Source organism: Glycine max, chromosome 15, assembly GCF_000004515.6.
Source record: "Glycine max cultivar Williams 82 chromosome 15, Glycine_max_v4.0, whole genome shotgun sequence".
Taxonomy (NCBI): domain Eukaryota; kingdom Viridiplantae; phylum Streptophyta; class Magnoliopsida; order Fabales; family Fabaceae; genus Glycine; species Glycine max.
Window position 1 is genome coordinate 23,039 of NC_038251.2, and position 25,054 is coordinate 48,092.

The 25,054-nt window shown below is 36.5% G+C and overlaps 1 protein-coding gene across 3 annotated transcripts; it reads left to right on the forward strand.

Annotated features, from left to right (window-relative positions):
• The first annotated feature begins 103 nt into the window (after positions 1–103).
• On the forward strand, positions 104–24,835 carry LOC100800511 (histone acetyltransferase HAC1). Of its 3 annotated transcripts, none has more exons than XM_006597013.4 (17): positions 104–240; positions 865–1,122; positions 2,070–2,184; positions 2,419–2,716; positions 2,846–3,283; positions 4,210–5,999; positions 6,823–7,119; positions 7,198–7,476; positions 8,603–8,731; positions 8,824–9,024; positions 9,183–9,325; positions 9,450–9,762; positions 9,979–10,118; positions 17,014–17,092; positions 22,173–22,565; positions 24,134–24,351; positions 24,441–24,835. In XM_006597013.4, the coding sequence occupies exons 2-17, from the start codon at positions 1,049–1,051 to the stop codon at positions 24,553–24,555; spliced, it is 5,022 nt and encodes a 1,673-aa protein (XP_006597076.1). In that variant the 5' UTR covers positions 104–240; positions 865–1,048; the 3' UTR covers positions 24,556–24,835. The 3 variants fall into 3 exon arrangements, with proteins under 3 accessions (XP_006597076.1, XP_006597077.1, XP_006597078.1); XM_006597014.4 differs by having other exon boundaries at positions 222–355; XM_006597015.4 differs by lacking the exon at positions 104–240 and adding an exon at positions 289–328.
• The last annotated feature ends 219 nt before the right edge of the window (positions 24,836–25,054 follow it).

Consider the following 25,054-nt stretch of genomic DNA (forward strand, 5'->3'; position numbering starts at 1 on the left):
TTTTTTTAAACAAACTTAAACAAGACGTTGGAGGTCTCCTATCACAAGAAACCATTTTTTTTAAGCGTTAGATAGTTTAAGTTTTAATCGAATGGTTAAATATCTTTTTTACCTTTATTTCTCGCTCTTTCCCATATTATCCCTAGAACCCTTTAATTTCACATTCTTCAATTTTCGTTTTCCTTCGTTTCAAAATTTGCACGTGCCTTTACATGGGAACGGTGTAACCGACTCTCTAAGGTAAAAGAATCGTTGATTGTAGTCGTCGTGGTCGTCGATAGTTGTGATTATTTCCGAACTCTATTTAGTAATTCCGAACTTCTGACGGGTTTGTACTCTATTTTCCGGCGTCTAGGTTCGTTGTGACCCATCAACGTTAGGGTTTATTTCTTCCTTTGGCTGTTTTGATTTGATTTGATTTGATTTACTATCTATCGTGAGTTACTCACTGTAATTATTATGGTTAATTAAATTTATTTAATATAATTTTAATATTTCACTACCAATCACGAGCAGAGGGGGATTTGCTTATCGGAATCTCGTCCGCGCCTTTCCTTTTGATAAAATTCAGCAGATTTTATAATGGTTGATTGCATTCAATATAATTTGTCATTTCGTTCCATATTTTGTAACTTCCGATATCTTTCTTCTTTGTACTTTGGGTCCATGAATTGTTGACTTTTGATATGGCTTGAACCGTGTTTTAACATTGAGTTTACTTGCAACAGTTTGGTGCTAGGATTCTTGGATTGTTCTGTGACTTATATCAAATAATCATATTTAGTTTTTTATTCCCCTTCAAGATTTACATATAAATCGTCCAGTTGTTTTGTTCTTGCCATGACAATGGGGTTCATGTTACAGGCTTACAGCTGAACTGTTAGTTGGTGGTGAAATCCTGGCACAGGTTTTACAAATGTGAATAACAGAGAAAGTGAAGTTAAAATTACAGGCACAGATTCCAGAAAAGATATCGGGGAAGGCACCTAATCAATCAGGGCCTCAGTTGCCTGGCCTGATTCAACTGAATGGAAATGCCCTGCCTCAGATGCCAAATATAGGAGTTTGTACAACTATGGATCCTGAATTTCTTAGAGCTCGTTCTTTAACTCTAGAGAAAATGTAAGTTTTTTTTTAATATATTTCTTTATAGTTGATTTTTTGGTACACTCAATCTGGTGAACTGTGCTAAATCATGAGAAGTTTTATTGATAGGGTAGATTATTAATATGGGTTATGTATATTTTTCTTGAATAAAGCTAATTGACACAACCTAGTGAGACAAGGCATGATTGTTGTTGTGTGAAACTTATGTAATATGAAAGTTGGTACATTTTATACGTGAGTTCATATTAGGAAATAATCCATTGAAATTATCTAAAATCAAAACAAGATAAATAGTTTTTGTCTTTTTGGTAGAGCTCAATGACATTGATCAAGCAACCCATGTAGTATGATAAGGGCATAAGCTTGGTGCTTCTCATGGTAAAACAAAATGGAAAGAAATAATTTGGGAACTTAATTATTATGTATATTTGTTTTATGTCCAACGTAATGCCTTGTGTTGTTTCTCACATGTAAGGCTTAGTGTGATTTTTAGGCTATAAGATATTACAACAGATTCTGTTTAGTCATTTTCATAATTTATTGCTTTACTTTTTATTAGCCAGCTCAGTCTATCAAAGTTGTTGACTATGACTCTTGTAGTGTATGTGTTGTTAGGTGAACTGGATTATTCTCTCTCCATATTTGATTCTATTATGCACCCTTGGCCCCATCTATCTTTGGTTTTCATAACTTAAAAATTGTATAATATACACATAAGGTTAGACTGTGATAATCTTTGTTTTAGGTATAAAACTATTCACATGCATTCACTGAACATCTTTAGCTTTTGGGTTAATTCTTTCATTAGATGGTATCAAAGCCTTTATGGCAATGCCTGAGAAGGTGTGTTTGATAGTGCTTTCACCTAACAACTTAAGATTTTGGGATAATTAGTTTATGACAATCTTTTACCATTTATTTCAATTTTAACAACAATAAGCATGCTACTTTTTACCTTCCAGATATAATATACTATTGCAGCGGTACCAGCATCCCGTTACAGAAGCACATAGAAGGAAGGTTAAGGATCTTGCAAAACGCCTCGAAGAGGGCATGTTTAAAACTGCTATTTCTAAGGTTTTTCCAGACCTCTAACTAATTTTTTTTTCCACTAATTGGAGGGATGTCATCCAAACTTACTTTTCCCCTGTTTAAATCCATGTAATTTCTAATTCTATAACTTACAACATGGGACTTTTTCTCTGTTTCCTAGGTTAATCTTAGGATCTTTGGATTGTTCTCTGGTTTTATATGCTTTTTGTCAACAATTACTATTTATAGTGTTGATGATGTTCTGGACTTGTCTTTTAGGAGGACTACATGAACTTGGACACACTAGAGAGTCGCTTATCTAATTTCCTTAGAAGGTCATCTATGACTAATCAAAACCAACAACATCCACAGCTTGTTAGCTCTTCTCCAATTGGTACAATGATACCAACCCCTGGTATGTCGCATGTTACAAATTCAACCATGATCATAGCATCTTCTGTGGATGCCTCAATGATTGCTGCCGGTGGGTGTAACAGCATAGCATCCTCATCTGTCAATAGTGTAAGCATGTTACCTGCTGGTAACATGCTTGGAAGCTCTTTAAATAGATCTGATGGTAATTCTAGTTGTTTTGATTCCTTAGTCCTTTCAGTTTGTTTTTCTTTCCCTGCATTTGTGGGTCTACTTATTGCAGGTTTGTCTAATGGTTACTAGCAGTCTTTTACATATTTTTTTGTTGTTTCAGGAGGAAACATGTCATCGGTGGGGGTGCCAAGAGCTACTAGCCAGATGATTCCAACTCCAGGATTTAGTGTCAGTAATAATCGTTCATATACAAATCTGGATCCTTCAACTAACAGCAGTTCTTTTTCCGCTGTTGATTCTACAAAACTATCTCAGTCACAGTCACAACCGCAGCGGCACCAGAAGCTGCAAGATAGTGGCCACAACAATCATGCATTGCACAACCTTGGCAGTCAAATGGATGGTGGAATGAGATCTGATTTGCTGCAAAATTCATTTGCATATCCAAATGATTCTATAAATAATGGGCTAGGCTTGATTGGAAACAGCATACAACTTGCAAATGAACCTGGCACTGATGACTATTCTTCAGCGTACACTAATTCCCCTAAACACTTACAGCAGCACTTTGATCAAAATCAACAACTGGTAGTGCAGGGTAATCTTTCTAAATCTTTTTGTTTGATTTAAAATCATGAGGGCGAGCCCTGGCACAATGGTAAAGTTGTGCCTTGGTGACCAATTGGTCATGGGTTCGAATCTGGAAAACAGCCTCTTTGCATATGCAAGGGTAAGGCTGCGTACAATTATCACCTCTCATAGCTTTGCATAGCGCTATAGGGTACATTAGTTTTTTTTGCTTTTGATTTATTATTATTAAGTATAAAATCAAAGACCTTTACCTCCTTCCTGCCCCTCCCCATGGTGGTATAATCATTTTTAGCTACACTGTTGTTTGTTGGGAACACATGATTTATGACAAAACTGGTATGAACCTTTGTGAAGAATTGAGTCACAGGTCTAGACGTGGACTAATCTTTCTTGCAACCTATGTGAAAGCAAGAAGCATACTCGTCCTTGACAAAGCCCTCCTAGACTAGCACAAGTTTTTCTGAATAGTATTTCTCATTGATTATATTTCAATCAAGTCTGCCCTTTAAAAAGGCTACAAAGATATGCCTAACAATTACTATAATTGATTCTAATTAATAAAATAAAAATAAATAGATCTCTAATTGATAGGATTATATATAAAATTTATCCTAATTAATAAAATAAGGATCTGGAATCTGGATATTGATATCCAGATCTTATTAAGATAGGGAAAGATAATGGAACAAGATAAACCGAAATAAATCAATATTTAAATAAAGCGATATCTTAATCTTAATTAGTGGTCTAACTATAAAAGATTATGGCGTCAACCTTGTGGCAAAAAGCTTGGTTGTTGTTGTTTGTAGGGTGTGTGGCATCTACATGTCTATGTGCACACCATTTCCTGTTGGACTTTGAGGGATGGGAAAGTATATTTTTTCTCTGTACTAATTGAAATCTCACACAAAAGGGTAACAATCTCATTATCAGGTGACAGATATGGATTGCTTAATGCTGACACTTTTACTTCTGTAAGCTTTTATGCATCTGCGACATCCTCTGGGTCTATGATGAACACTCAGAACATGAATGCAGTAAAATTGCCATCAATACCCATTACCAGCTCACTGATAAGTGGTCATTCAAATTTGAACAGTATGCATCAGACTTCTCATCAAAAGTCTCAGGCAATAAATTCATTGAAAAATTTAAAATACCAGTCTTCATTGACTTCAAGAGATGGTCATGTGCATACTCAACAGCAATATGAGCAAAGACCCCAACAATGTCACCAGTCAGAGCGGTATACTCCACAGCAATTTCAACTGAAGCTGCAAGGTCAGCAACCTCAGCATTTGGTCAACAATGATGCCTTCTCTCAGTCTCAGCTCTCTTCCAATCTAGACAATATAGTAAAGTCTGAGTCTGGAGTTGAACCACATAAAGAAGTTCTTGATTCTCAGCTTTCTGAACAGTTCCGTGTATCTAAGATGCAGAACCAGTTCCAGCAAATTTCTTCTAATGATTGCTCTAAGGTTGCTCAACATTTTTCATTGGGCCAGAACGACTCATCCTCATCACCACCTCAGATTTCACAACAAATGTTGCATCCACATCGATTGCTTTCAGAGTCACAAAATAATTTTAGCTGTCTTTCAGCTGGGTCACAATCCACATCCATACTTATAAATCAATGGCCTCGATCACTAGATGGACACCACATTCCTCAGGGTATGCCACATGAACAGCATCTTCCCATGGATTTTCATCGAAGAATATCAGGGCAGGACGTAGCTCAATGCAATACTTTATCATCAGATGGATCTATTATTGGTCAAGCTGTTGCTCCCAGAAGCTCAACTGAGCAGATAGACCCAAGCAGTAATATAAAGAAGTCACACAGGAATCAACAGAGGTGGCTTTTATTTTTATTTCACGCTCGTCACTGTTCTGCCCCAGAAGGACATTGCCTAGAACGCCATTGTTCTACTGCACAAAAGTTATGTAATCACATAGATGGATGCACTATACCTTATTGTCCATATCCTCGTTGTCATCATACCAGGAGATTGCTTCTTCATTTCATAAAATGCAATAATCCACATTGCCCTGTTTGTGTTTTGGTAAGAAAGTATCGGCATGCATTTCAACTTAAGCCCAAAATTTGGTCAGATCCTGAATCATGTTTGGCAAATGCTTTAAATGGATCCTGCGAATCCTATAATGTGGTAGGCCCATCACCTAGATTGATCTCGAAGTCTCCACTAGTGGTTGAAACTTCAGAAGACCTACCATCTCTAAAGCGTATGAAAACTGAGCAGTGCACCCAGTCCATTAATCCTGAATATGACAATTCTTCTTCATCTGTTCTAAATTGTGACTCACGGGATTCAAAGGATACTCAGTGCCAAGTCTATCTCAGTGGTGAAATGTCTATATCAACTAAATCTGAGCCTACTGAAGTTAAAGAAGAAGTTCTGGTGCATTCAATTCATGAAAATCTTAGTGAGACAAAAATGGATGAGGATAGTGCACATGATAAAATGCCCACTGGTAAGCCTGTCACACATACTGAGCCTGCTAATATAGCTAGGCCAGAAAATATTAAAACTGAGAAACAAAATGGACAAGATAAGCAAGAAAATGTGGACCAGCCATCTGATCATGGGGCTGGAACCAAGTCTGGTAAGCCAAAAATAAAGGGGGTCTCATTGACTGAGTTGTTTACTCCTGAGCAAGTCAGGGAACATATCACTGGCCTCAGGCGATGGGTTGGCCAAGTAAGACTATTTATTCTTGTTGCATTTTTTTTAACGGAAAAATTACTTTATAGCCATTAATTTAATGGTAGCATGAATCATTTCTGTTATAGTTTAAAAAGTATGAAATCTTAGCACTTCACTGAGCTTGCTATGCCTTTGTCTTACATAACCCCCCAACCCTAGTTAAAAAAAACTCCAAGCCCAATGCCGAACACCCCAGAATGACTAAAAATGCATCAACTGGAAATGGTGAACTATGTTTATCATGCATATTCAGCAGAACTTGGGTTCCTAATTATCATTCATTATCACATCTAAATACCTATGCTGTTTGTCATCTACTGAACTTTGATTTTTTATGCATATAATATGATATGTCAATCATTGGTTTCAGCATTTAAATCTTTTCCCCTCATTTTTTCAAGTTCATGAAAATATAATTTCTAATGCTTCTTCTAGATTCTTAATTTACTTAATGCACATCTTAGCTTCTCATTATGTTTGTGAGGTTTATATTTTGCATGCAACAATCCAGATTGATAAATCAACCATTATAGTTGCTTTCAGATGTTCATGGAATTTATTGAGTTATATAGTTACATACACATTGAAAAGAAAAAAAAACCCATTCATGTCATCCCTATTATTTAAAAATGGTAGGATATGTTAGTTTTCCTAAGATGTTCATAAATAATTTTTTGAAGGTTTGTCCAAGAATTATCTACTGTTTGCTTTTAGTTGTTCAGTTGCTGTATGTCCTCCTTAATTCCTTATAGTCTTATACTTCTTTAATTGTCTTGGTATCCTAATTTTACCGAGATGCATCTATTTATTGTGACAGAGCAAATCAAAAGCAGAGAAGAATCAAGCAATGGAGCATTCAATGAGTGAGAACTCCTGTCAATTGTGTGCTGTAGAAAAACTAACTTTTGAACCATCCCCTATTTATTGCACAACATGTGGTGTTCGGATTAAACGAAATAATATGTATTATACCATGGGTACTGGTGATACACGGCATTATTTTTGTATTCCATGCTATAATGAGCCTCGTGGAGACACCATTGTTGTTGATGGAACTCCTTTTCCTAAGTCAAGGTTAGAAAAGAAGAAAAATGACGAGGAAACAGAGGAATGGGTGCGTATCATGTCTTATTTTGTTTATTGATTGGCAGTTTACTTTGTTTTAATAACCATCTACTTTATCTGCATGCAGTGGGTTCAATGTGATAAATGTGAGGCATGGCAACATCAAATTTGTGCCTTATTTAATGGTCGAAGAAATGATGGTGGACAAGCTGATTACACTTGCCCTAACTGCTATATTCAAGAAGTAGAAAGAAGTGAGCGCAAGCCCTTACCGCAAAGTGCTGTTCTTGGAGCCAAGGATTTACCAAGAACAATTCTCAGTGATCACATAGAACAACAATTATTTAGGAGACTAAAGCATGAAAGACAAGAGAGGGCCCGACTTCAAGGGAAAAGTTATGATGAGGTGATTCATCTCTTTTTGTATATTGCATATGTAGATATAGGAGTATTCAACTCCATTGTACAGTTTTATTTTTCCTTACTATTAACTAACCCTTTAGGTTAGTTATTAGTTAGTTACTTTACCACTCAACAGCTGTCGTGACAGCTGTTGTTAGTTAAGACAGTTAGACAGTTAGTCTAACTAAATATTATTGTAAACTGTATTGAATCATTGGGTTTTACAATTCATTAACAGAAACTCTTACCAAAGTTTTCCCAAACCTCAATTCTCTCTTCCTTTCTCTCTCTCTCTCTGATTTGTTTAGTAGAGATTGTTATTGTTACATATAAAACCATTCATGAGCTTCCATCTAATGCCTTAAGATTTTAGTAAAGTTAACTCTTGGCATGGTATAAGTATATATGATTAAATTGGCTTGAGCTCAATTCATGTGACCTTTTTTCAAATAGTGTTGAATTTCAATACGAGGCAGGGTGGGCTTTTTGCATTATCCGTGCTTCAAGCCCGATATCCTCTTGCATCCGTGGTTTCAGGCATACCATTCACAAGCCTTCACCTAATAGCTTAAGCTTTTAGGAGAGTTAGTACTTGATAGTTACTGTTGTTTTCCTTATTCGTCATTGGAAATAATGCTAGGATTGTCATCAATTTGTTAGAACCTAAAATCTAGGCCTTGTGAAGAATCCCTAAAATCAAAATACATTCTCAATTTTCTTGACTTGAATACTGATGTCACTGATCATGACATTTATCCTCCACTGGCAAATGTAGCTAAAGTCGGCAGTATAGCATTACTAACTTTTTTTCTGATAAGACTTACTAAATTGTCACTAAGTAATGGCTGCAAGTTGTTTATTATAATCTTAAAGTTTAATTTATCACTTATTTGAATATTATGCTTCAGAAGTTTATTTGATTGGAGTATTGAACTTATAATTTGATCATTCAATTTTTTTTTTATATATATTCTTGCTCTTCTCTCTCTCTTGTGTTTTACATTGGTGCCATTTTGTTTATTGGAGGTTGATGATTAAACTCCTAACTGGTTTCCTGCAGAGAAAGAATTCCATTTGGTGCGTGTTTATGCTTTGGTTATATATAAAACATTTTTAATTGATGTTACCAGGTGCCTGGAGCTGAAGCTCTTGTTATAAGAGTTGTGTCATCTGTAGACAAGAAGTTAGAAGTTAAACAGAGGTTTTTGGAGATTTTTCAGGAAGAAAATTACCCAACAGAATTTCCATATAAATCGAAGGTAAAGGGAAGGTTGCTTTAGAGCTAGTCATGTTGGTAATCAAGTCGTTATTATTTATTCTGGATTTTGATGACTTTTGGTTTCCATTTCAGGTAATCTTGTTGTTTCAGAAGATTGAAGGTGTGGAAGTATGCCTCTTTGGCATGTATGTTCAAGAGTTTGGATCTGAATGTCAATTTCCGAATCAACGGCGGGTTTATCTTTCATATCTGGACTCTGTAAAGTATTTTAGGCCTGAGGTTAAAGCAGTAACTGGAGAAGCTCTTCGGACATTTGTTTATCATGAAATTCTGGTAACCTTTAGTTCTAATTCCTTGTCCTTGTGTTGGGTGGAATATTATACAGCCTTGTGGAACCCTTTGTTGGAGTCATTCAAGTTCTGATTTGTTTCCTTCCTGTAGTTCTATTCTATATAAATAGTTGAGTAGTTTTCGTTATGATTTTCTTTTAGATTGGATACCTTGAGTATTGCAAGAAACGTGGTTTTACAAGCTGCTACATATGGGCATGTCCTCCATTAAAGGGTGAAGATTATATTTTATATTGTCATCCGGAAATTCAGAAAACTCCAAAATCTGATAAGCTTAGGGAATGGTAAGTTTAAAAGCTTCAGGATAAACATAATGAGAAAGTGAAGTTGCCTAATTGTTTTACATGTACAAAATGCTCAAGGTACTCATTTCTAACTATAGTTTGTTTCATGAACAATTTCCAACAGGTACCTGTCCATGTTAAGAAAAGCTTCCAAGGAGAATATTGTGGTTGATCTCACCAACTTGTACGATCATTTCTTTGTATCTTCTGGTGAATGTAGGGCTAAGGTTACAGCAGCAAGGCTCCCATATTTTGATGGTGACTACTGGCCTGGGGCTGCAGAGGATTTGATTTATCAGCTTCGTCAAGAGGAAGATGGAAGAAAACAAAATAAGAAAGGAACAACTAAGAAGACTATAACAAAAAGGGCTTTGAAAGCATCTGGTCAGTCAGATCTTTCTGGAAATGCCTCAAAAGACCTTCTCCTAATGCACAAAGTAATTTGCCATTTTGATCTTTGAACATGTTATTGTTCATTTGTTCTTTTGGGCAAATGAAGTCCAGTGCTAATCATGTTTTTGAATTTGTTGCATATGTTGTATAACTAGATCTCCAAATTATATCTTCTCACTTATTGCATTTAACATTTATATGGGGTTTCCTTGAGTGGAAATAGCAATTTCCTTGTAATAAAGCTTTTGATCTCTATCCAGCTTGGTGAAACCATTTGCCCAATGAAGGAAGATTTTATCATGGTTCATTTGCAGCATGCATGCACTCATTGCTGTATTCTAATGGTGTCTGGCAACCGTTGGGTTTGCAGGCAATGCAAGAATTTTCAGATCTGTGACAAGTAAGGATTCTTCCATCGTCTTGTTTTGTCATGTAATATGTCAATTTAAATGTGCTAAAATATATTATCACAATTTATCCATTATTATTATTTTATTAGTATTATTATTGTGAGAAGAGAAACAAATTTATTTTCTGAATTTACTTGAGCATATCACACAACATAATGTTGTCACGATAATAACTACTACTTTTAAGGGAGCATTTAAAGTATCACTACTTCATAAGATACATTGAACTCAACTAAACATAATAATAACCAACGTTGTCATGATCAAGATCCTACTTATGACATGGAGGAGGGTTACAAGATCATAAAACATAGGATCGTAAGATCCTACCAAAAATATAAAAATATATTTTAATACAAAAGTATGATAAATGATAGTATATGTAGCTAATACATATAATAATATCACTAAAACTGATTTAAAAGTGTAAATATTTATTTTATAGTTATTGTATTATTTTATAATATCATATAAGTATTAGTAATATCTCACTATTCTATATTTTATGATCTATAATCTCTAACAATAATAAGGAGATATCTCTGTTTGGTTTTCACATTTCTTTAGTGTATGTTAGGATTAAAGTTTGCAAACCTATATTTGAATGAATTTCATTTTGCTAATAGAGTTTGCAAAAGCAACTTTGATATTGCTTTCATTTGAAACTTGGTTTTAAGCCAAATGTAATTGTCCAAATGTACTTTTGAGAGAAACCAAACATATCATAACTGAGTTCATTGGGCAAACATAAGTTGAAGGAGGCCAAGCTGTAAACCAATTGTTGAAAAGCGGTTGTTGAGTTTAAGACTGAGAAAGACGAATTCAGATTAGGGAAGAAGAAAACAGATAATCGTAACGCAAAAAAGGAGTATCATTGTTATTGAAGATCAAAACAATGATATTACAAGTTGTGGGTTTAGCACTCTCATCACGCTTAACCCTTCTAACTAATTCTCTTATATAGGAGTGTAACAAATTGAAACAGAAATAAGAGAAAACGGTTACAAACAAGATTTGTTATCTGAACCATCTAACAACTAACTAAACAAACTGGACAATACATTTTTAGACATGATTGAATGCTCCACTGGACAAAAGATAAATTCCAGCACAAAGGACTGGACTGGACAATACAGGCAGTGTCATCTAGTCCCCTCTTTCAACAATCTCTACCTTGGTTTAGTAACAATTCTGAATTAGATTCACAAAGTTATTTCCAACAATCTACATTGAGTAGATCCAAACAATGTATAAATTTCTTTCTTGTAATAGGCTTTGTCAACATATCGGCTCAGTTTTCTCTTGTATTAACTTTCTAGACTTTAATCCTATCCTCTTCTTAGTACGAATGAAGTGACATCGGGCGTCAATGTATTTAGTCCTTTCATGATGGACTTGGTCTTTGGCTAAGCAGATTCCACTCAGATTGTCGTAGAAAATGATAGGCTTTATCCTGAGGAAACCTAAGATTGATAATAAGACCCTTTAACTAGATTTCTTCCTTAGCTGCTTTTGCCAAAGCCATGTATTCTGCCTCTGTGGTTGACAAGGCAACTATGGGCTGAAGTGTAGCTTTCCGACCTACAAGGGAATTGCCACCTGTCAAAGCATAACCTGTCACAGATTGTCTTGCACTCAAATCTCCAGCATGGTTAGAATCTAAATAACCAGTAAGTGCACAAGATGTGTCACCTTGGTAGATGAGTCCAATATCAGTTGTACCCTTAAGGTACTTGAATATTCGTTTAATTGTTTGTCAATGTTCCTTCCCAAGTTTACCCGTATACTACTCACTATACTGGCTGTTTGTGCTAGATCTGGTCTTGTGCATACCATGACATACGTTAGACTTCCAATTGCACTAACATAAGGAACACGAGCATGCATTCCTTTTCTGATTTTGATTGAGTAGTATCGATTTCAAAGAGATGAATGGACGATGTCAAAGAAGTACATATTGGTTTTGCTGTTGCTATCCAAAAATGATTCAACACTTTCTAAATGTATTCCTTTTGGCATAAGAAAAGCTTATTCTGAGCATGATTCCTCCTAATTTCCATGCCCAAAATCTTTTTAGTTGCTCCCATATCTTTCATCTCAAATTCACTATTAAAAAGTGACTTCAGTTTCCGAATTTCAAACTTGTGTCAAGATACTATGGGCATGTCGTCCACATAGAGAAGTAGATAAATGTATGCACCATCCTTCACCTTACTATGATAAACACATGAATCATATGGACTTTTATTGTACCCATGAGAGATAATTAACTAATCGAATCTCTTGTACCATTGTCTTGGAGATTGCTTCAATCCATAAAGAGACCTTTACAACCTACAAATAAAATCTTCCTTTCCTTGCACTTCAAAACCTTTTGGTTGTTTCATAAAAATTTCTTCCTCCCACTTTTCCATGGAGAAAAGTTGTTTTCACATCAAGTTGTTTAGTGGCTGAAGTACGCTGATGATACAGTATTTTTTGGAGAAGCTACCATGGAAAATGTCAAAGCTGTGAAGGTAATACTCAGAAGCTTTGAGATGGTCTCAGGTTTGAAGATCAATTTCGCAAAGAGCCAATTCGGAGCAATAGCCCAGCCTGGGGACTGGTGCACCTCTGCTGCTGCTTACCTCAATTGTGATATGCTCCAGCTCCCTTTTTGCTATTTAGGAATTCCTATTGGTGTCAACCCGAGGAGAACAGCGGTCTGGGATCCGATTATAAGGAAGTTTGAGGCTAAATTAAACAAATGGAATCAGAGAAATATCTCTATGGCTGGTAGAATCACCCTCATCAATGCTGTCTTAACAGCATTACCCTTGTTTTATTTGTCCTTTTTCAGGGCCCCCTCAGCTGTGATCAGTAGACTTTCTGCCATCCAAAGACAATTTCTTTGGGGTGGTAATCGAGAAGGGAAGGAGATTGCCTGGGTATCTTGGACTCTCTGCTGTACTTCTAGAGATATGGGAGGTTTGGGAATCAAAGACATCAAAATCCTCAATAAGGCTCTTTTATTCAAATGGAAATGGATGTTGTTCCACCAACCTAATCATCTTTGGAACAGGATTTTGGTCTCCAAATACAAAGGTTGGAGGGGCTTAGATCAAGGGCCTAAAAAGCGCTGTTTCTCTACTTGGTGGGCTGACCTAAGGGATATCACCCAACACCAGAGTATGAATGCTGCTCTTAATCAAATATGCTGGAAGGTGGGTAGGGGCGATCAGATTTTATTTTGGGAAGATCCTTGGGTTGATGAGGGGATTCCACTCAAAGATCAATTCCCTGAATTATATAGAATTTCTTCCCAAAGACATTGTAGGGTGGCAGATGTGGGGTTTTACTCTGAAGATGGGTGGGTTTGGAACCTCTCTTGGAGAAGACATCTATTTGATAATGAGATGGAGACAGCTTCTAAATTTATCGACCAAATATCAGCAATTAGGCTAAACATCAACCTGCAGGACACTTGGATCTGGAGAGCTGAAACTAGTGGGAACTTCTCTGTCAAATCTGCTTACCAAGTTATCAAATCTGAGCAGTCTTTTGAAGGCCAGCAACCGGGTTTCCAACAACTTTGGGAGATTAAAATTCCTCCTAGAGCCTTATCTTTTTCTTGGAGATTGCTATGGGATAGACTCCCTACTAAGGATAACTTAATTAAGAGACAAATCCAAGTTGACAACGACCTCTGCCCCTTTTGCCACAGTCAACCTGAATCTGCCTCACATTTGTTTTTCACTTGTGCTAAGATTCTGCCTCTGTGGTGGGAATTCTTTTCATGGGTGAAGGAAGACAGGGTCATCCATTGCAGACCCATGGGTAACTTCCTCCAGCATTATCCTTTAGCAGGATCAAGGGGGGCTAACAGAAGATGGAAGATGTGGTGGATAGCAGTTACAAATTCAATCTGGAAGCTCAGAAATGAGATGATATTTCATAATCAACCCTTTGATATCACTAAGCTGGCAGATAGAAGTCTTTTCCTTATGTGGACTTGGTTGAGGGGTTGGGAAAGGGATTTCAAGGTCCCTTTCCATTGTTGGTCTTCAGCAATGTCTATAGTTTTTAATTAACGTTTTCTTTGTAGGGCAGGGTGGGGCTTGATGTTTGCTGTACGTTATTTTGTCCCTGCTTTTGCAGAGTTCTTTCTTTTATCTCTTGTAGTACCTCTGGTACTTCTAAGTTATTAATATATATTATCTTTGCATTTCAAAAAAAAAATAGTTGCAACTTGATGTGAAAACAACTTATCAGCTTCAGAATAAGTAATTGCTTCATGATAGGTGGTTAGTTCGAATAAGTCAACTTCTTCTGCCACCTGGAGTGCACAGGAAACAATATCATCAAAGCTTTATCTTTTAGGTGCTTTGATTTGCCTTTGAGACTTCCTAAGAGTAGTAGTCTTAGGCTTCCTCGTAAGGTTCAGACTCTTCTAGTCAGACTCATCCACTGATTCAGACTGACGTTGTTGGGGTTGCGTCTAATGATTTTGTTCAGTATCATTAGGTGCTTCAGAGTGCTCTTGATCACTAAATTTTTTTATTGTAGGGATCTCAAACTCCACCTGCTTAGTGACCTTAGTTGCCTTGCTTGAATCTTCCATAGACTTCGAATGCAGTGTAGAGAGTTCATCAAAACCGATATCTCTACTCAGAATGACCTTTCTTTCTAACGGAGACTAGATTCAGAATCCTTTAACTCCATCTCCGTAGCTCATAAGGACACCCTTCTTAGCTCTGGATTCTAGCTTACCTTCATTTACATGTTAATATGCCGAACATCAAATCACATTCAGCATTGAGTAATCAGTTGGTTTGTGGACGGGGAGCAATTCACCAAGTAACATGTTGTGCTGACTGCCTTAGCCAAAAAACTTCTATTCGGCCTTGAGTTTGATAACATGCATCTGGTCCTTCCCAATAAGGTCTTGTTCATTCTTTCAGCTACTCCATTTTGCTGAGGAGTATGCCAAACAATATGTTGTATAGCAATACCTTCTTCCTTATAAAATTCATTGAATTCTTCAGAACAAAATTTCCAGCCATTGTCAGTCCTCAAACACTTAATTTTCTTGTTTGATTCTGCATGAGTGTTGTCCAATGCTCGAGACATTTGAAGGTTTCAGATTTTTGCTTCATGGATACCCATGTTATCCTTGAGTAATCATCAATGATAGAGAGGAAATATCTTACCCCTCCTAGGGATGAAACTCTCAAAGGCCTCCAACAATCAAAATGGACGCCATCCAATGTGGCCATTGTAGTGTGCACTGCCTTTGGGAATTTCGTCCTATTCTGCTTCCATAGACACAATGCTCACAAAACTAAAGAGGTTCCATCTTGTGATTTGCAAGTAGCCCTTGCTTTCTCAGAATTTTCAGTCCATTTTCACTTGTGTGACCTAGACGCGTATGCCACAAAGAATTATCATTGGACGCAGGACTTCCAGCTTGTGAAATAGTTGAAGCTGAGTCTGTCACTGTGGAACCTTGCAGGATATACAGATTTCCTTGCTTGGTTCCCTGCATTACATCAGACTTGCCTTTCCCTTTGATTTGCATCACTCCACCTTCAACATTGAAGTTAAAACCTTTTGAATCCATCGCTCTCATAGAGATTAGATTCTTCTTAAGCTTTGGAACATGGTGAACATTGGTTAAGGTTCTAACAATTCCATCATGCATTTTGATTTGTATAGAACCTATCCCAACTGTCTTGCAAGGAGCATTGTTACCCATCGAAACATTACCACCAGATTTCTTTTCATAAGTCATGAACCAATTTTGGTATTGGAAAAAATTCAAGTCTCACATCAGCTAAAAATAGTGTCAAGATAGAGTATATAAGTGGGGGTAATCCTCATCCTGTGAGCTATTGAGTTTGGCCCAAACCTACACTTTAAGATGGTATCAGAGCCTATCATAGATTCATTAAAAGGGTCACCCCCCATGTTATCCACACACCAAGCCCAAAAGTGTTGGACGTGAAGGGGAGTATTTGGAAAAATTCAAGTTCCACATCGGCTAGAGATTGTACAAAATTCAAGTCCCACATCGGCTAGAGGTAGTGCGAAGATAGATTGTACAAAATTCAAGTCTCACATCGGCTAGAGGTAGTGCCAAGATAGAGTATACAAGTGGGGGCAACCCTCATCCTATTAGCTAGCTTTTGGGGTTGAGTTAGAGCTAAATCCACATTCTAAGATTCAGTGTGGACTCTTATGATAATAATAACTTGAGTCCAATACCCATTGTTCAGAATGATGTTGTTGTTGTTGTTGATCAACAACCGAGAGTACCAAATCATCTTTTCATGAGGAATCACTTTGAACAATGGCTGCCACAGAATCTTTCTTCATTTTCTTGGGACAATCTTTCTTTCAAAAAACGCTAGAAGCTACTAAAAAAAACTTGTTTACCGAACAGTCAAACAAGTTTTTCAGCTTGTAGAAAAAGTTATAAGTTAGCTGAAATACTTTGTCAAACATAGCCTCTGTATATCATATTTAAAGAGGGTTCTATAATTTGTTTTTTTTTTTGATCAGCAAAAATATAATATATTGATATAAGTACCAGAGGTACTAAAAAAGTACAGAGGTAGAGCCAAAGTCATGGTTCCAAATAATTTGTATGTCATTGTTTTAGTTCCTATTTTTGGAGAATATTGAAACTGCTGATGATAATTGTCTAAATAGCATTATACATCTTAAAATTACATTCAGTATTCATTATTGGAATTCTTTTTATGATTTTTCTTCTTGTCTGATATTATTTATCAACTCAACCAATTCCAAACTCAACCTATCAACTTTACTTGTCACACACTGTCTTAATTTTTCCTCCTACATTCAAAGATATTCAGTATATTGATAACAATGTTCTCTTCTTAGGTGTTATGAAGCAGAACTAAAGCGCGAAGAGAGAGAACAGCATCCTATTAACCAGAGGGAAAAACACACCCTTTATCCTGTGAGTAAGCAGGCATTTTTAATGTTCCTATTTGAAGGATTGATTTTGCACTGGTTCTTTTCTTACCTGTACAGCTGTGTGAAATTTTTTTAGCACTTGGCAGCTATGAAGCTTAGATACTCCCAAAATGTCAAAGATATCGATGTCATATGCACAACCCATACCGATACATATATGACATGCCTAGTCACGTACCCTGGGACTGGGATTATCATCCGTTTAAAAAAATTGTCAACTAATGTGTTTGGGAAACAACTCCGGTACTTTGAATAAGACTAAAATTGCATACGACTCCAATACTGTTCTCTCTTTTTGATAGAAACTGGATCAAAAGTAGGGAGAAAAAAACTTCTATTAAGAGAAAAGCGTACAAATGAGTACCAGGACTTTCAAGAGGCCTGAACTCTCCTACAATAATCTGAGTTCCTTCTCAAATCACAAGATAAAATCCCTCTCAAACCCTTTTCTTATTTGCAGGCAACATGCCAGCCCCAAACTAACTATCTAGTAATCAAAGTCTCTTTTACCTATATTATGTTTATATAGATTTTGTTTTAATTTATGTTAATGTATCTTGTAATTTTAGGAGAAGAAACTGATCTTTATTTTAGTACATTATCACAATTACATGAGGAATCTATATAGACAGGGATGGTTAGGTGAAATCCTAGACACCAATCAAATCAGATCTTGATACCAACTAACTGAATCTCCTAGAATAAAGGAGAATAAAATCTAATCTGATTTGGATTTTAGCTACGCATATCTTCTAGGATCCTTATTTGAAATTTAAATTTAGGATTAATTAAGTTTTTAGTCCTTCATCTTTTTCAAATACAAATTTTTAGTTCCTTAATTTTTTTTACAACTTTTAGTCCTTCATTAATTTTTTGTTAGCATTTTTAGTCCCTCATTTATTTTTATTGTTCAAAATTAGTCCAATGAGGGACTAAAAATTGGTAAAAATATTTAGAGGGACTAAAAATACTAATGAAAAATTAATGAAGGACTAAAAATTGGAATCTATAAAAATTGAGGAACTAAAAACTTGATTAACCCATAAATTTATATACAGCTGTCAACACCTGCCCTCAAGTTGGTGCATAGATGTCCAGCATGCCCAACTTGCTTACAAAAAATTCAAAATTAGGTCTAAACAGTCCTTTTGTAAGAATGTCTGCCAATTGCTGTGAAGTGGGAACAAATGGCATGCAAATTAAGCCTCCATCCACCATCTCTTTTATGAAATGCCTGTTGATTTCTACATGCTTGGTTCGATCATGCTGAACTGGATTCTGGGAAATGCTTATTGCAACCTTGTTATCACAGTACAACTTTATGGAAAGAGTCATAGAAAGTTGTAACTCTTCTAGAATCCTTTTAAGCTATAAAATTTAACAAACTCCCTGGTCATTGTCCTATTATTCAGGCTCTGCACTACTTCTAGCAGCAACATTCTGTTTTTTGCTTCTCCAAGTAACCAAATTACCCCAAAGAAATGTACAATAGCCGGAAGTGGACTTTTGGTTAATAATGGATCCAGCCCAATCTCCATGTGTGAATACTTTGATGCCTTGCTGCCCGGTTTTCTTAAAAAACAGTCCTTTACCCGGAGCACTTTTTAAATACCTTAAAATCCTGTAAACTGCCTCAAGGTGTTCTTCATGTGTGAGTGGCTGAGTGCATGAATTGTCTCACTAAACTTACTGCAAAGGCTATGTCTGGCTGGGTATGATAGAAATAAATTAATCTTCCCACTAATCTTTGGTACCCTGCCATATCAACTGGATCTCCTTTGTCTTCATTTCCAAGTTTTTTGTTAGGATCTATAGGAGTTTCAGCTGGCCTACAACCCATCATCCTAGTGTCTTTGAGAAGATCCAGAATATGCTTTCATTGTGACACAACAATTCCTTTCTTTGATCTTGCAACCTCCATCCCAAAAAATATTTTAAGGACCTGAGGTCTTTAATCTCAAACTTTGTATGATCACTTTGACACTGAACCTACCCTTTTTGAAGTGTAAGGGATGATGTTTTATTCAGTGGAAGAGGCAGCAGGTAGTACATCATCAGATACAATGGGCAATAATTGGGGATGCATGTCCTCAATCCAATAAGCCTCCTTAACATAAAATGCTAAATGAGCTAGTTTATCTGTGGCTCAGTTTTCTAATCTGTTAACAAAACAAAGTGAATGAAAGCTGGAAAGACTAGCTAACAGAACACTATCCTTCAACACACCGGTGAAATAATCACGCTGGCCAAAGGTGCCACTTCTCCAGTTATCAGCGAGACACTTACAGTCAGATTCATAAAGTACCTGTTGGAACAACATGTTCCTTGCAGTTTCGATAGACCACCGAAAAGCCAAACCTTTGTAACAAACTTGGCCAATCTCTCAAACCAAGCTCTAGGTTATTGTTTCAATCCATAGAGAGACTTTTGAAGCCTGCATACTTTTTTTATTAAAATGCGATACAAAACCTGGGGGTGCATCCATGTAGACGTCTTCCTCCAAATCTCCATTCAAAAAGGCATTCTTCACGTCTAGCTGCTGCAATGGCCAGTCTAAATTTGCACTTAGTGACAAAAGAACTCTAACTGCTTATAACTTGGCAACAGGGGCAAAGGTTTCTGAGTAATCAGTACCATAAGTCTGATTGTTTAGCAACTAACCTGGCTTAGTATCTCTCTATAGATCTGCCTTATACTTGATGGTAAACACCCATTTAAACCCCACACTTGTCTTTCCTCTAGGCAAGTCTACCTTTTTCCAAGTCTGATTCTTCTCCAGGGCTCTCATCTCCTCCAAGACAGCTTCCTTCCACTCAGGAACCTTTAGAGCAGCCTGTATATCTTTTGGAATTTCTTTTTTTGTCAGTTCTAAAGTAAAAGCCCGAAATGAAGGGGAAAAGTTTTCATGAGACAAAATTTGAGATAGGATGCTTTGTACATGATCTAATGTGATCTAATGCCCTCTCTAATCGCAATAGGAAGGGCAGAATTGTCAGGGACAAATTCAACTATAGTTTGAACAGGTTGGACAGAATTAGAAAAATTGTTACCTGATGGGTTCTCAGAGTCATGGCAGTCTTGAGGATCATTTGGCTCTATTCTTTGAGATTTGTCATTCTGGTATAGACTAGATCAAAGGGTTCCACACCCTTATTACACACTGTATGTTGTCTCTTTTTGTTCAGTTTCAATAATTGCAGTTTCTAAAACAGGTTCTGAAATCTTGTTTTTATTTTGCTGATTAGGTTCACCCTTGTTTTGAGTATCTAAATTTCCTTCTTTATGCTTGGAATCTAAATTTAAAAAAATCTGAATTTTGTAAAGTTGGCAAGACTGAAAAATCTGAAGTTTGAAATACTGGACAGCATCTTCCCCCCCCCCAAGACGATTTTGAAAAAAAAGGGTTTTTTCTTTAAAAAAAATAACATCCTTAAAAACAATGGTACAAAGACAGTACACCCAAATATTCTAAGGGGTAAAGTGCATGAGAGTTTATTATTTGGAAAAAACTTGTGAAAACATTTTGAAGTTCAAAATATATTATCAACTTCAGATTTTGTTTTCATCAAGTAAATCCATGTTAATCTTGTATGATCATCTATAAAGGTGACAAACAATCTTTTTCCATTTGGTTTAGGGTCCCGACTAGGCCACCAAACATCACTACAAATTAAAGTGAATGTACTTGATCTTTTATAAGATTGAGGAGAATGAGAGGAATGCTGATGCTTTGAAAGTCGACAAACTTCACAAGAAAACAGATTTGGATTTTTATTTTTAAAAAGTTCAGGAAATAAATGTTTCAAGTACACAAAACTTGGGTGACCTAGCATACAATTCCATAGCATAATTTTTCCATCTTCATGAACAGAAACTTAATTAAGACAATTACCCTGAGTTTTTTTTCCTTAAAGACAACTTCATCCTCAAAGAGATAGTGTCCATCAACCTCCTTAGCACTGCCAATCATCCTCCCTGAACTCAACTCTCCGAATTTGCGAGTACAGGAGTAAAAAATATCCAAACAGTTTAGAGCATGTTTCAATTTACTAATGGACAAAAGATTACATGACAAATTTGGGACATGAAGAACATTATATAGAGTTAGAGATTTAGATATAGGAATGGAACCAACACCAGCTATGGTAGACAAAGCACCACCTGCAATTCTGATCTTTTTATGACCTGCACAAGGACTGTATGTGGAGAACAGTTTTGAACAATTTGTCATGTGATCAGTAGCGCCAGAGTCAATGATCCATGGGGCTTAGAATTCTATTTTGTGCTAACAAGAGCAGTAGAAAAGGAAATACCTTGTTGGGCTAGAGAAGAGGTTGGATTAACTGACATTCTAGCTGAAAGGAATTTGGACAAGTGCTCTAATTGTTCCCTAGTGAAAGGAAGTGACTTCGAGTTGCCCTTCTGCCTCATGTTTTCTCCATGTGAGGCTACAAGAGGCTACAAATGATGACAATGCGTGCCTAGAATTTCTGGGAGTTGTGGTAGGCAAATACACGAATAGAAGGAGAAGAAACTGATCTTTATTTTTGTACATTGATCACAATTACACAAGGAATTAATATATATGGACAGGGATGGTTAGGTGAAATCCTAAACAATCTTATTACAAAATAAATGCAGAGATAAGAATTGAAGGAGAATCAAATTAGATCTGCATAATCTGATCTTTATATCATCTAACTGAATCTCCTAGAATAAAGGAGAATAAAATCTAATCAGATCTGATAATCTGATTTGGATTTTAACTACCTATATCTTCTAGGATCCCTATTTAAAATTTAAATTTACAGCTATCAACTCTTCATGTATCTTATTTTGAATTATTAAAAAATTTGGTATCCTCATTGTTGTGTCATTACTGTCATATCATCCACGTGTCATATTAATATTAAGTACAGCTTGGCTGTGAATTACCTTGGTTTCAGCATAACTAGTGAGTCAGATAAATTATGGAGCTCATAATTTGATGTGATGTATTCTTTTGATAGCTAAAATCAGTAAAAAATGATATTGGAATTTTCCGTACCTTTATGTTCTTGTAGGTAGAAATTACTGATGTACCTGCCGATACGAAGGACAAAGACGAGATTCTTGAGAGTGAATTCTTTGACACTAGGCAGGCATTTCTGAGTCTCTGCCAGGGAAATCATTATCAGTATGATACTCTAAGGCGGGCCAAGCATTCCTCTATGATGATTTTGTATCATCTTCATAATCCAACTGCCCCTGCATTTGTTACAACATGTAATATTTGTCGTCTTGACATAGAAACAGGCCAAGGTTGGCGTTGTGAAGTTTGCCCTGAATATGATGTGTGCAATGCTTGTTATCAAAAGGACCGTGGCGCTGATCATCCTCATAAATTGACAAATCACCCATCAATGGCAGATCGTGATGCTCAGAACAAGGAAGCAAGGCAACTTCGAGTATTACAGGTTTGTATGAGATTTTATTTGTTCCTGTATGTGTCGTTTCAATGAGCATGCTTATATATTACTTGGTTATATTGCACATTTCAAATAAAGAAGTCAGATACATGTGTGGTGAAATTTGAGTGTGAAGAGGAGCTGCCTTCATTTATATTTTCTAGCATGTAGAACATTTAAAATTATATAATGTGAATTTGAGCATGAAAAATTCTGAACTTTTATGCATATGTGGAACATATATGTTGTTGGAGTGTTTATTTGCTATTATCAATGATAACAGCAGCAGCAACAAAGGCTGTATATCTACTAGTCAGTCAACTTCCATTGTTAGCTTTGTTGAACTTTTTTTTTTAAAAAAAAAGGCAAAGTCAATTGAATTATAAAAACGTGTTGTTTGGGGGCACAAGCAGTGCATCAAAACAAACCACCCAATTACAAGTTGAAAGATACCTGAATAAACCTGTCAAGATCAAATAAAGGGCAACCAGCCTTACAAAGGCAAAGACCTTCCTCGAACCCAAAAGAAACCCATGCACAAAAGCACGATAGTATGTTAAGAAAAGAACTGAATAAACCGTTCACCCCCCACACCCTTGTAAGCACCATAAAACGACCCACATCTGGAAACTAACCTTGACCCACTGTAAAATGTGTACCCTGTAGCAAACTACAAACAGCTCTATATGACAACACCTGAAGCCATAAAAAACCGAAGCTATATAAAAAACAATGAATATGTTTTAACGACCAGCACGGATCCATTTGCCACTCATAAAAAGATGGTGAAAACTGTTCATTTGTTGCCTTCAACCAAGCCCACGACCTGCATTTGACAGATTCAAATAACTGTTGAATATCACATCTTCGACTGTTGAAAATAATATGATTCCGCTGAAGCCAAATGGACCAAATCATTGCTGCCCACACTACCCACCAGGCTCCTTTTCTCCTGTTACCATTGGCTGCCCTTGCATGCTTCCAGAAATGGGCCATACTATCTTGTGGCAGAACTGTTGGCCTCCTAGCCATGCATAGCACTGCAACCGTACTTGATAGTATACTTAACAAGAAAAGAAGAGGTGCGTTGTAGATCCTGCATCTTGATTACAGTCAGGAAGTAGGTTTGGGCCTAAGTTAACCCTACGAAACCAGCTTGTGAGGTGAGGATTGCTCTCCATTTATATAGTCAATCTCAACACTATCTTTAATCAATGTGGGATTTCAACATGTCCCCCTTTTACCAAAAGCTAGCTGTCATGTGAGACTTTCAACACACATCTCTATCTAGGGATGATCACAATTTAGGTGACTTTACCAAGCTTCCTCCAAGTCCCTTTTGTTGAACTTTTGTGATGATCATGAATGAATTGGCAATTTTTTTTGGGAAGGGGGGAGTTTTACGAAATATTGTGTTATTTACATGGGATAATACTCAATTGCTTACTATTGAATTCTTTAATGTTAATACATGATTTTGACTTTCAATCTCATTTTATCACCGATTCACCATGCTTAGTGGTGATATTGCACTTCTATCTATAAGGTCTGATGTTAATGGATTTTATAATTTACAGTTACGAAAAATGCTTGATCTTCTTGTGCATGCATCTCAATGTCGTTCTGCCCACTGCCAATATCCAAATTGTCGCAAGGTGAAGGGGCTTTTCCGTCATGGGATGCATTGCAAAATCCGTGCCTCTGGAGGTTGTGTTCTATGCAAGAAAATGTGGTATTTGCTTCAACTCCATGCTCGTGCTTGCAAGGAATCTGAATGCCATGTACCACGTTGCAGGTTTGTGGGTCAGGCATAGGCATTGCAATTACTTAAGTCACTGTTTATATATTTTGCGTGTATAACATTTTCTTTTTGGGTTAAATCAGAGATTTAAAAGAACACTTAAGGAGGTTGCAGCAACAGTCTGATTCAAGACGAAGAGCTGCTGTAATGGAGATGATGAGGCAGAGAGCTGCAGAAGTTGCCAACAGTTCTGGATGAGCATTTTGATGTTTGGATATGTACATATGGGATGTTTTGGAAGAATGCTCCTGACAAATATAGACATTAGCTTTGCCCGTTCTCCAGTTAGACACTGCTGGAAACTAGGGCTTGACATGGATCCGGATCAATCCGGTGAATCTGAATCAATTCAAACTCAAAATTCCAGATTGGATCGGATTGAAAAATTGCAATTCTGATTTGTTTGGATTGCATCACGGATTTCACTTTGAAAATCCTATCTAATCCTATCCATCAAATTGCTTAGTATTTTTTTAAATATTTGTTTAATCTTTAGAGTTTGGGTTTTTTAGCCCAGCCCAATTTAATTGTATTTTTTTTCACTTGGATTGCAAACTTAAACTAGGAAAAAATCCATTGGATCCAAATATGTTAAAATTGATTGGATCGGATTAAAAAATGCCACAGACCAACCTACCAGGTTAGTTGCTCGGATGACTAACTCATACCCGCGTTACCTAAACGTCAGTAGCATGTT